The sequence below is a fragment of the Mesoplodon densirostris genome, chromosome 1, assembly GCF_025265405.1.
Source record: "Mesoplodon densirostris isolate mMesDen1 chromosome 1, mMesDen1 primary haplotype, whole genome shotgun sequence".
Lineage (NCBI taxonomy): Eukaryota > Metazoa > Chordata > Mammalia > Artiodactyla > Ziphiidae > Mesoplodon > Mesoplodon densirostris.
The window spans coordinates 55,097,997-55,111,349 of record NC_082661.1 but is presented as its reverse complement, the minus strand read 5'-3'; the positions used below and the strand labels follow the sequence as shown (position 1 = coordinate 55,111,349).

General features: G+C 45.6%; 1 protein-coding gene across 1 annotated transcript in view; it reads right to left on the bottom strand.

Annotated features, from left to right (window-relative positions):
* Window positions 1-1,958: 1,958 nt before the first annotated feature.
* CCDC149 (coiled-coil domain containing 149) overlaps window positions 1,959-13,353 on the bottom strand; it is a 99,493-nt gene continuing 88,098 nt past the window's right edge. Inside the window, 3 exon segments of the mRNA XM_060103568.1 lie at window positions 1,959-4,335; window positions 4,338-4,726; window positions 12,828-12,944. Coding sequence (XP_059959551.1) covers window positions 4,291-4,335; window positions 4,338-4,726; window positions 12,828-12,944 — 551 coding nt within the window. The 3' untranslated portion in view covers window positions 1,959-4,290.

Below are 13,353 nucleotides of genomic sequence, written 5' to 3'. Positions count from 1 at the left end.
CAGGCTGTATCAACTTGTTTTGTTTTGTTTTGTTTTTGTGAACAACTGTAATATCGAGAGATGGGTCCTTCTTATTTTTCTGCTTATCTCTAATTAGATTCACTGCCTCACTCTCTATTGCATCTCTAGAATGTTCAAATTTTTCTCTGTTCAGAAGGACACCTGGAAAACAAGGAATATATTAATGTAGTGAGTTGAGGGGAATCCTTTGGCTTTTTGACATCCTAACTGAGCCATATGAAGGTACCCTCAGTGTTATTAAGGAGGAAGATTGCTCCAAATGGAGGCTTCCAAAATGAAAGCAGAGGGCAGAGATGGAAGAGACCTTCTTCAAAGAGAAATAAGGTATCAAGTCACAGGGCTACAGGAAACAATCCAGCCAGGAGAGAGCCACAGGTTTTAGAGGAAACCAAGAGCGGCAAAGGTATGCTGTGATTTGAAAGAGACAGAAAAGGTAACCCTAATGAGCAAGTAGCTGGTCTTCGAAATTCTTTAGAGAGAAGATTGGACGTCCATTTGGAACAATTCAGATGGTGAGCTGGGGTGCAAATGCTCCCAGAAGGAATAACACATCCCCAAATTCACTCCAACACATGAATGACTGATACTAGAACTCTTTTTTTAGAGCTTCAAGTCATGATGGTGGTGTGTGTCTGGGAGTGAGGGCACAGAATGAGGAAAAACGATGGGAAAATGAATTTCGCTTCCTTAAGGCTGCCGGCTAGGAGCAGGTTCCAGCAGGGATTGAGCTGAATGCCATCAGGGGCCTCCTAACTACAGAGGCTGTTCCAGGAGAAGGAGAAAGGGGGAGGGGGAGAGGAAGGTGCAGGAGGCATGGAAAGAGGAGTTAGGGATGAGAAATGTCTGGTTTACAAAAACCAATCCATTTCTACAGGCCTTAATTAAAAGAATGACAAACACTCATATGTAAAAATCCACACCTAAAGGCTCTCAGGTACAGAGCGATCACAAGAAATGCAGAGTGTGCAAACAAGCTTTCATTAAGAGACCTGTCAGCTCGGTTTCATTTATCCAGACTGTTCAGCATTCTGCTGGCAACTGAGCTGGAAAAATAATGGAAGGACAGATATACTTGAAGAGGTAAACAAAGGTGGGAACGTTTCAGCTGCAAAATAGGACAGATAATAAAGAAGTCAGGGAATGGGAGAGATGAGATGGCATTTTTCTTAACAAACAAACAAATAACAACCACCCCTCCCTCAACTCCACACTCATCAGTAGTGCAATATTCTGGCTTTTAAAAGAAAAAATAAAACAAGAACAGACATGTGGGTTCAGAGACAATGCTATTGGTGGCCTACTCAAATCTACTCAAATCTATTCCCCAAGATCTGATTTCGTTTTAGTGTTCACCCTTTTCAAGTCTACATGTCCAGGGACAAGGCTCCTCCCCAATTCAGAGGATGATATTGATGAACCTAAGCCCATCAGAGTAATTTCATCTTCCTTGTTAAGGACCGTTTTAGACATAGACATGTGACATGGTCATATAGGCATGTGACAATTTTGACCAATGAAATGTGACAAGAACTAGGTTACCTGCTCTTAAAACACACACACACACACACACACACACACACAAACTTCCTTCTGCCTTTGGACACAGATGTGAGAACAGGTGATGACTGGAGCTGCTGCAGCCATCTTGTTATCATGAGGGAGTAGGTGACACCGAGGCAGGCAGAGCAGGAAGACAGAAACTCAGATCCTTGATAACTTTCTTGAGTGAACCAGCCCTGCCTAGCATTCCCTACTTCTTAAGTTCTTGTTATGCAAAATAATTCATTTCCTTATTGTTTAAGTTTCTTAAAGTGTGAACTGTAGCTGAGAGTACCCCAACTGATGCAGGGTTATCTGGTGGAGTAGGGGACAGAATGCAATACATTTTCACAATGACTCTTAAAAAGACAAAAGACAACCATAAGTAATTGCTGACTCTTTTTAATGTCTGTGGAACAGAAGAACCATGTTGAGTTGGGATAGCAGAGGTGGGACAGTGTCACATGTATGTACAGGGCAATGTCAAGATTACAAATAGGACAGGATCACCTCATTGGCTCCAATTCCATCTAATAACACAAGAACCCCCCCCAGGCTGATTGGATACACAGAGCTTAGGTTATCGCTCCCTATGACCCCCTGCCCTGAACCCCATACTCTGGGACTCATGGCAATTTCTTGCCCATGACGGAATGTGTAGGAGTTTATTATAAGCCCTGCTTTCCAGAAGGTGATGAATGGGCCCTAAAGACATGCACCTGGCCAATTGTGTGTCAAAACCAAGGCTTCCGTGGGGAGAGATTTTTCTTTTTATTATCATTGTATTAAATCTGGCTGTGTTTTCTTTTAGTGGCTTTGGCGTCCTATGCAGTAGTGTTAAACATTTGCAGAGAGTTTAGGCCTGGTGCAGCAGGAAAATGATTTCTGTGGCTGCTGGCCTGGGCAAGCTTTGCAGCTGCAGAAGCGACCTCCGTGGAGGGAAAGGTGAGGGGATGAGTCTGGGAAGGTGGAGAGGCTGGAGCATAGAGGGGTGAATGGGGCATTGGGGCCTGACGGGAGCCACAGTGCTCTGACTCAGGTGTGCCTGCATCCCGCTAGGTGATGAGGGTGAACTCAGGTGAGTGGGAAGAAAGCAGGGGGAGGTCCACCCAGGGTGCTTTTGGCAGAGGATGGGACCCTCCGGTCTGCACCTTGCCCTCCTTCAGAGCAAGACAGTGCAAAGTCTGATGGATCCCACCCAGCTGGCAGAGTGATGTCAGGAGATAAATGTGGCAGGGAAGTTTTGGGGGCAGGGGGTGCTGGCTGGCCACCCACGTGCATGCAGGATTCACACCTGGGATCCCAAGCCTGGTCTAAACCTCTGATTTCTAGGATGAATTGATGAATTTTCTACCTCTCCCACCTTGGGAACTTCTCTTTTCCCTGCAGGAGAGTCTCTCAAAGGAGCCATTCTGGTTTACAGGGACGTTCTGAGCTTTGGGATCTAGTTTTAGGTCTTTCTGGAGAAATGAACTGCGTTCAGCACAAAGAAAGGTCTGTCATTTGATGAGGCTTCAACGTGCTGCAGCGCCAGATGCCTCCTAGAAAAGTTAATTTTATCCCTAAGGAAAGAAGCAGGTGGGGGTGACCACTCTCTGCATTCCCACTCTTGGAGCTTGAACTTGGTTCCCTAGTCCCCTCCCCTCCCCATCATTACAAAGGCTGTAATGACCTTACTTTGTTTTTCCCTTTCTTTCCGCTCTAGGGCCACGAGCTCTGTCTTTAAAACCCCAATAGCTGGCAGCACAGGGGGAAGCAGCCGCAGCATTCTGTTGGAGGAGTGATGCTAGAGGTTTCAGGTGGTGGGGGGATTGTGGGTTGGCCCCTAAGCAGCTATATCTTGCCCTAACCCTACAGGACCATAAAACCATAAAACCCTATACGTAGCCTGGGATGAAGGGAGAGAACCAGCATTCCCAGGTTCTGGCTCTCATCTCACCTCAGAAACAAAACATCAAAACACCACTGGAGTCCCCCCCACCCTCCCTGCGTATCCACAGCCTGCCCCGCTCCCCAGTCACTCCAGGTCGATTAATCCTCTAGAATTACAGGCTGGAAAATTCAGCTCTAGTAGTCAGCAGACAGGTCTCAACAGGGGCTGTGGATTTCAGACCGGAAGCCTAACCTTCTGAGCCCACTTAAGCCCCTTTCCGCCTGCCAGTCAGTGCCACTACAGACAGCGCTGCGGGCAGGATGCCAAGAACACCCACGCTGGGAGGTCCTACCGGGCCCTGACGTGATGGAGAGGAGCCGGGGCGGGGGGGCCCTCTGGATCCACTGTGCTTAATTACACCTTACTCTACAGCCTCCTAATCATTACAAAGACGGGGATCTGATTAAAAACCCCATCCGTTTCAAGCCCTTCCCATAATTTTGATCGACAACTTTAAACGCAAATAGAAAAACATCTTATCTCTAATAAAACAAGTGCTGACAGAAAGATGGATGTCGAAAACCAGCCATATGGCTGACACGATTCCGTGCCTGGCCGTGTTCACAGCGTGCAGCTTCCGCAGAAAGAGATGACGCTGAGAAGCTTGAGGACCCGCATTTAATAAATCGAACTGTGCTGGCATCATCAGAATATTCACAGTTTGCAACAGGAGCTGTGTGTCCTTTTACACTTGCAGACTTGGAGGTGTTTTAGGAGAAAGTGACTTCGGTGAGCTCTTCTGATGCTTAATTCTTTACCGTCCCGGGTGCCTTCAATGAGCCTGACCTCGTTCCCCTTCAAATTTTCATGGTGTTCCTTCTACCTCCACTCTCTGGGGTCTCTCCTTGCCATCTTCCAGGGTGGGAGCTTCTGCTGCAGGCTGGCTGGACTCAGCAGAGTCCGGACAAGGTTTGGGGCACGACCCCTTGGCGGCCAGGCCCGGCGGGGATGGCCCCATCTCGTCCCTCCGACTCGGCACAGGACTCTCTCTTGTGACCCCTTCTGGTTTGGCAGCTGCCTGCTCCTCTGCCAGTTTCACGATTTCCCTTCCAAGCCTGTTTACTTCTTCTTCCTCAGAAGGGAGCTGGGGTAATGAGGGATGAAAGTGCTTGCGTTGGTTCCTGTGGCTCTGACTTGCTGGGGAGCTAACGGCGGACCTCCCAGCATCCTCCCGCACTGTCAACGCCTCGGCAGCGGCACGGCTTTCGTCTCGTTCTTGCTTCTGAGCCTCCCCTGAAACAGACCAGGGACAGCATCAAACCTCTGGCTGGAAGTCAGCCCTTACTTCCCCTCTCCTCCCAACCTCGGGCCCACTGCTGCCGGGCCTCCGACATAGAAAATGCTGCTGAAGGGAACACAGGACCCACAAAAAAGAAAACAGCCACTCTGGTGATTCCTGTGTCATTAATGGAGGGAAACGGATCACGTGGGCTATGTCTGTAACCCCCCCCTTTCCAGGCCCCTGGTTATCGCCTGCTTCGCTCTCTGATGGTGGTTCCTTGTGCCCTTGAAATATTTAACCTGAGGACAAAGGTTTTGTAGGTTCTGTAGCTCAGGGAAGATCTGGGGCTCTTTAGTAATGAAAAGAGGTTCTGGCTGCTCTCTGTGTGGGAAACAGAAGGAGTTAGGGAGGGATTGAGCACCTCCACCCCCATCTCCATCAGCACCTCATTCTTTGATGCAGACCACTTGTGCTTTCTCACTTTCAATAAACTGCTGTATGCAAAAGCAAGTTCAAGCTCCCTACCCCGCCTCACTAAACTGTTCTTTCTAAACCTGTACAACAGAAATTCTCTAGCTGCAACTGGAGGGGGATGGGAGAGAACACGGGGCCCTGAGAGCCGGCATCCAGCCCCCATTTTCCTATTTGCTTGCTTTGTGATCAGGATGACCTGTTTGGCCTTTTTTTTTTTTTTTAAACATCTTTATTGCAGTATACTTGCTTTACATTGTTGTGTTAGTTTCTGCTGTATAACAAAGCGAATCAGCTATACGTGTACATACATCTCCATATCCCCTCCCTCTTGCATCTCCCTGCCACCCTCCCTATCCCACCCCTCTAGGTGGTTGCAAAGCACCGAGCTGATCTCCCTGTGCTATGCGGCTGTTTCCCACTAGCTATCTATTTTACATTTGGTAGTGTATATATGTCCATGTCACTCTCTCACTTCTTCCCAACTTCCCCTTCCTCCTCCCCATATCCTCAAGTCCATTCTCTATGTCTGTGTCTTTATTCCTGTCCTGCCCTTAGGTTCATCAGAACCCTTTTATTTTTTTTTAGATTCCATATATATGTGTTAGCATACAGTGTTTGTTCTTCTCTTTCTGACTTACTTCACTCTGTATGACAGACTCTAGGTCCATCCACCTCCCTACAAATAACTCAATTTCGTTTCTTTTTATGGCTGAGTAATATTCCATTGTATATATGTGCCACATCTTCTTTATCCATTCATCTGTTGATGGACACTTAGGCTGCTTCCATGTCCTGGTTATTGTAAATAGAGCTGCAATGAACATTGTGGTACATGACTCTTTTTGAATTATGGTTTTCTCAGGGTATATGCCCAGTAGTGGGATTGCTGGGTCGTATGGTAGTTCTATTTTTAGTTTTTTAAGGAACCTCCATACTGTTCTCCATAGTGGCTGTATCAATTTACATTCCCACCAACAGTGCAAGAGGGTTCCCTTTTCTCCACACCCTCTCCAGCATTTACTGTTTGTAGATTTTTTGATGATGGCCATTCTGACTGGTGTGAGGTGATACCTCATTGTAGTTTTGATTTGCATTCTCTAATGATTAGTGATGTTGAGCATCTTTTCATGTGTTTATTGGCAATCTGTATATCTTCTTTGGAGAAATGTCTATTTAGGTCTTCTGACCATTTTTGGATTGGGTTGTTTGTTTTTTTGATATTGAGCTGCATGAGCTGCTTGTATATCTTGAAGATTAATCCTTTGTCAGTTGCTTCGTTTGCAAATATTTTCTCCCATTCTGAGGGTTGTCTTTTCATCTTGTTTATGATTTCCTTTGCTGTGCAAAAGATTTTAAGTTTCATTAGGTCCCATTTGTTTATTTTTGATTTTATTTCCATTTCTCTAGGTGGTGGGTCAAAAAGGATCTTGCTGTGATTTATGTCATAGAGTGTTCTGCCTATGTTTTCCTCTAAGAGTTTTATAGTGTCTGGCCTTACATTTAGGTCTTTAATCCATTTTGAGTTTATTTTTGTGTATGGTGTTAGGGAGTGTTCTAATTTCATTCTTTTACATGTAGCTGTCCAGTTTTCCCAGCATCACTTATTGAAGAGGCTGTCATTTCTCCATTGTATTCTCTTGCCTCCTTTGTCAAAGATAAGGTAACCATATGTGTGTGGGTTTATCTCTGGGCTTTCTATCCTGTTCCATTGATCTGTATTTCTGTTTTTGTGCCTGTACCATACTGTCTTGATTACTGTAGCTTTGTAGTATAGTCTGAAGTCTGGGAGCCTGATTCCTCCTGCTCCATTTTTCTTTCTCAAGATTGCTTTGGCTATTTGGCGTCTTTTGTGTTTCCATACAAATTTTGAAATTTTTTGTTCTAGTTCTGTGAAAAATGCCATTGGTAGTTTGACAGAGATTGCATTGAATCTGTAGATTGCTTTGGGTAGTATAGTCATTTTCACAATGTTGAGTCTTCCAATCCAAGAACATAGTATATCTATCTCTCCATCTGTTTGTGTTATCTTTAGTTTCTTTCATCAGTGTCTTATAGGTTTCTGCATACAGGTCTTTTGTCTCCATAGGTAGGTTTATTCCTGGGTATTTTATTCTTTTTGTTGCAGTGGCAAATGGGAGTGTTGCCTTAATTTCTCTTTCAGATTTTTCATCATTAGTGTATAAGAATGCAAGAGATTTCTGTGCACTAATTTTGTATCCTGGTACTCTACCAAATTCAGTGATTAGCTCTAGTAGTTTTCTGGTAGCATGGCCTTCTTTTTTTCAGATACAAAGTGAGGGGCAGGACTCTCTGATGGCCCTTCCGGCCCCAACAAGCAAAGAGGCTCTGCATGCCTGGGAAGCACTTGGGGAGTGAAATTTTGGCACCCAGACATGTGTGTTCAACACTAGACCCTGTGGTTCCCAGAAGTCAAGGCAGACCTTGACTGCTGTCCCCACACCCCAAGCCTCTAGTTCTGATACAGATTTGCTTCTCACATTCAAAAGAAGCCATTTTCCTTCTCTTACTTCCTTTTAATGACCATAGAAACTTCCCAGGGTCAGACATTTGACCAAATCTTGTATATATTTTAAAGCCTGTATTTAGTCATGGACCACTATGTATTACTCTCCTAAGAGCTCATTGACTTCAGTAAGTATTGTACCTGAAAATGAGACGATTACTTGTGCTTAAATGAAATTCATGAATATATAAATGAGTGACTAAAGCAAGCCTTGATTTTTAAAAAAGTAACTCTTCAGATCTGTTCAGCCAGGATAACGTACATTAGTTCCTAATAGGTTCCTGTGCTCCCCCGCTCCTCCTGCTGTAATCCAACCTATCAGGAGAGGAACCTTCCCTAAGGCTTTGCTACTAAAAGTGGGGTCCATGGACTAGCAGCAGTGGCATCACCTGGCCGTTTGTTAGACATGCAGTATCCTATCCCAGACCTACTGGTTCAGAATCCTCATTTTAGTAAGATCACAGGCGATGTGGCTGCACGTTACAGTGTGAGAAACACTAGAGCTGAAACATAAATATGACTATGCCTTTCCCCAGCTCTCAAACCTCCAAAGGCTGCCACCACCCTGAGAACGAAGCCCAAGCTTCTCCTGACATTTAAGACCTTCAGTGACCCAACGTCCATTTACCTGCCATGCAAACTCTTCTCCTCGTGACCTTATACTCCAGCCACACTGAACCCTTCATGGCACCCAGCCCTGCCCTCTGTGTCTTTGCTTACATGGTTGATGCCTCCGTGACCATCATTCCTTGATGCGTCAAGATGACCAGCTTCAAGAGTGAGCCCCACCTCCACCTCCTCCGTGAAGCCTGTTTGATTAAATCCTTCCACTGTCCTAATCCCCACAAGGTTGTGTCTGAACCTCCAAGGGAACTTCATACTTTATACTTTTTTAACCCTTAAATTGTTACTTATGTATAATTAGCTTATAAAACGCACCTGAAGTATAAAATCTTACCTGATTAATTTTTTACCTTTGCCAGTGTTCTATAGCAGGGGCTCAGTAAATAGCTTATTAAATGTTTGAATCTATAGACATATACATGAATGCATGAATAAATGAATATGTTAGTACATATATTTCGATGCCATCCATAAATAAATGAAAGCAGTCCTTGAATTTGTTTGTTCCAGGTTCAGGTTGCTAAAAGTTCTTAAAATGGCACTTTGAGAAAAAAAGATTTCTAACTCACACAATCACTTAGTTACATCTGTGGTATCTCAGGGAAGCAATCACATAATTTTCATACTAACAAATGAAAAAATGTTATAGTGGTTATACAGGAGACACCAGGAAACACGGAGTCAAAATGAGCCAGTTTCCAGCATAGTGCAAGAAGCTTTACTCAAAAGGAGTAAATTATGGTCCTTTCTGCGGCTAAATTTTTCACCAACGTGAGATGAATAAACTCCTTCTGGAAATTACTCTTACGAAATTACTTCTTCCAGGACACTTAATAGTATATTCTAGTGCCCCTGAAAAATTAATTAACCTTATCCATAACAACCTAACCCCTAAACCATTTGCGCTGTTTTTACTGTAGGTCAGGTTAATCTTCTCTACCTTAATTTACATCTAAGGGAGGGTGGTCTAAATTACACTGGGGCCTTTTGGTTCGCTGGTCCTTTGCCTTGTGCCATTTTTTTAGATGACATTCTGCTCACATCCAAATGTATGAATCTTTTTTAAAATGGCAAACCTCTGAGATTACCAGGGAGGACTTTTCAACTTTTGGGGGGTGAGGGGAACGGGGGCCACACTGCTGTCATCATTATAGGTCAAGGCACAGTCGCAGTAAGGGGATGGACATGGCTGTAATTCTCTTGTCTGGTTCTATTGCGGATTTTTTTTTTTCCGAGAAAGCCTAGATTTTCAGTCTCAGGACCATAAACATATAGGGACCAGGCTCTGAGACTGGCTTATGGTTCAACAGCAGGATTTGCCAATCCTCTTCTCGCTTTTGTTTATCCAAAAGATATCTAAAAAGTATACTCAAGTAGTGATCAGAAGACAAAGAAAAGTTACTGAAAATACCACAACTCTTGAGCTAATAAGGAGGACATCTGGTTATCTGCTGTGGGAGCAGAATCTTCCTTTAACTCTGTGATTCTGGAATGTTGACTCTTAAGCTGTGGGAGTTTTATTTCTCCTTCGAGAACAGACACATAGCATTGCCATTTCTTTCTTTTTTTTTTTTTTTTTTTTTGCGGTACGCGGGTCTCTCACTGTTGTGGCCTCTCCCGTTGCGGAGCACAGGTTCCGGACGCACAGGCTCAGCGGCCACGGCTCACGGGCCCAGCCGCTCCGTGGCATGTGGGATCTTCCCGGACCGGGGCACGAACCCGTGTCCCCTGCATCGGCAGGCCAACTCTCAACCACTGCGCCACCAAGGAAGCCCTTGCCATTTCCATAAAAGAAAGATTTCTGAATTGGCTCAGAATTGGAAAATATTGTTAACCCCCAAATAGTAATTATTCCGTGCTGCTTTAGCAAACAGAATTAGTATCATTAATACTTATTAATAACAATATACATATCAATAATGATGAGGCAATCAACTGATACAAATGCATTAGGACACAAATAGTGCAGAAAGAAAAAATATTTTCTCTAAAAGAAAAAAACAGTAGCTCTTTGTAGAAAGGATTGCTGGTCTTCTAAAAATGTGTTCCCTCCCCCCTAACATTGGCCCGAAGGGCACATTCATCTTCTTTTGTTAACTGGTCTCTGGTGGGCTTTGTCTTCCTGAGTGTGAGCTGCTTTCAGTTGGAATTAATCAGAGATGCAGCGGTGATGAGGGCATCCCAGACACTGACAGCAGTTACATAAATGCTTCCTTGTTGCCACCCATGCTGGCGAAGGACAGGGTTGGAACAATGAGAGCTAATGATGGAATTCTGAAAGCTATCATTTTGAATCAGGCCATTACTTACACTACCCTTCTGAAAATCAAGCCAGGCTCAGACTCCATGTCAGATTAGCAGGCTTGGGCCTGCCCGGGGGCTCAGCAGGCCACAGCAGACAGAGGGCTTTGGATCTCCATGGAGACACTGGATGCTGGCATGGGATGACCACCAGCCAAGATATGTTCCAGACTGCACAGTGGGCTATGGTGTGTTACAGGCCAGCCTTGCCAACAGCCACATGCTGCTGGCTAGAAAGTCCCAGCCTTGTCTTCTGGCCAGTGTGGGAACCACACAAGTCAGGAGCTCTCTCCAGGAATTCTTCCCGCATGTGCTTGGGAAACCTCTCTGTTGAAATCCTAGACCTGTCCAGGCTTCTCTTCTTACCATTCCATGCACTAGTATGAGTGATCTGGTTAGGCTTCAAAACACAGCTGTAGAGAAGCAGGAGTGAACCTTGCTGAACCCAGCTCAGATTAGCAGAACCACCCATCTGATCCAAAGACTCAGGATAAATAATACATAGTTGTTGCTTTAAGTTCTAAGTTTTGGGGTGTTTTATTATACAACAGCTAACAATAGACAGTTGGGAGCCACTTGAGATTTTTGAGCAGAGTACAACCATGATGGAAAGCAGTGCTCCAGAAGCTTCATCCCACAGCAGCAGGATGAAGACGGGAAGGGAATAAGGAGATTCTGGGAGACAGGAAAACCAGGATGGAAGCCTTGCCAAGAAGGTCAAGAGGGTCTAAACCAAGCCAGAGGTGGTAGAATGGAGATACAAGAAACTCTGAAGAAACAGTAGCAGCAGACTAGGTATGGATGGAGAAGGAAAGTGGATGGTGGTTGCTGATGACGCTGCTGGATAGCTAAGTGACAAAAAGGAGAGGAAGCAGGAAGAGTTGTGATGTCATACTTGAGAAGTCCATAGAATAGGCAGGTGGGAAAATTTGTGCTTTGGGAAATATGGGACTGTAACTCTGCAGACGGGACCCACTGGGAAAAAATTTCAAAAATATTTTCACAGAGGTGTGGTTGAAGGCATGACTCTGAGCAAGAGAAGATGGAGAGGAAATGTAGAAATCCAGGAAGGAAGCATGACACCTGTGTGCTGGGTATATTAGTTATCTAATGCTGTATAACAAATTGTCTCAAAACTTAGCAGCTTAAGACTCAGGAGCCTGGGAGCAGTTTATCTGGGTGGTTCTTGCTAATGGTCTCTAATGTGGTTGCCATCAAAATGTTAAACAGGGCTGTTGTCATCTGAAGGCTTGACTGCGGCTGGAGCATCTGCTTCCAAGATGGCACACTCACATGGCTGATGGCTGGAAGCCTCAGTTCCAGGCCACATGAAGATCATGTAGGGCTGCTCAAGAATCCTCAGGACATGGCAGCCAGCTTCCTCCAGAGTGAATGATCCAAGGTAGAGAGAGCAAGGCAGACTCCACATGTCTTTCATAACTCGGCCTCAGAACTCACATACCATCACTTCTGCTGTAATCTATCAGTCACAGAGACCAACGCGGATACAGTGTGGGAGAGGACTATACAAGGGCACAAATGCCAGGAAGTGGAGATCAATTGGGGCCATCTTGGAAGCTGGTAACCACACTGGGGGTGGAGGGAGAAGATAAGCAAAACTCAGAAAGATGTGAAAGATAGTTTAGTCAGGGAAATGAGACTGCCACCTGGGAAGAGATCTCGTTCTCGACCCTGTTGCTTCATCTGGCACCTTAAATGGGCCCTTGATCCCCTTCAAAACACACTGCCTCCAGGAAGCGTGCCTGGTAAAGAAGTTTTTTTCTTCATCCAACTGATTCCTAGACCACTTACCACATTGCCAGGCAATGTGCCAAGACTTCCCTGACGTTGGTACCACATCTCACCTTCTTATAGGTAGGGAAACTGAGGTTGAAGTTACCAGTCCAAGTTCTCACAACCAGTGTGACGTGGGGCTGGAATAGGAACCCAGGTTGCTCAAATCCTGAGCCCTCACTCTTAACCTCTATGCCACCATGCTCAGAGTGCAGGGATGCTTGTTCTTCTGCAGGAAGCTCCAAACAAGACAAACCCACATAGTCAACAATCAGAAACATGAGGGATGACCCGACAGTGCCACAGAAGCTGCAGGAAGGCGAAGGACTGATGTCCTCCAAGGCCCTGTGCCAGGCACAGGCCAGGCAAAGAGCAAGAAATCAAGGGCTGCTTACCATCCTTGGGACTCGCTTTGTTCTCAGTGAGCTGCTCGACGAACCTGAGCAGTGGGGATCTCGACCTCTGCGTGGTGGGAAGAGCGGGGTCACCAAACAGTATGGTGTCTTTGCCTCCTGTCACGGAAAAGAGGAAAATGGACATATGATGTCACCACTGGAGTCATGGTCACGCTCATCCCACACAAGGGACGGGCTGTTTGGGTGAACAAGGCACCTTCTTCAACCATTGGGAGTGCTGTGGGAGGGAAAGGGCCAGCATTGCCCTCTCTGCAGTGTGAGGACCCGGCAGAAATGTCCAGGGCCAGCTGTCTATGAGCCCTAGAGTCTGCTCAGGACATGGCTGCCCACAAATGCCACCGTTAAGGGGTAGCCTGCTATGTCTGCCAAAAACTGAGTGGCTTTGATCTGGGTGAGACAATAACAATAATAACGACAGCAGTAGAGTGCTTTGAGCACAGGCTCTGGAGCCATGCTGCAGTGCCTGTATCCTGGACCCCATCGCTTGCTCGCTGGGTGGCCTTGG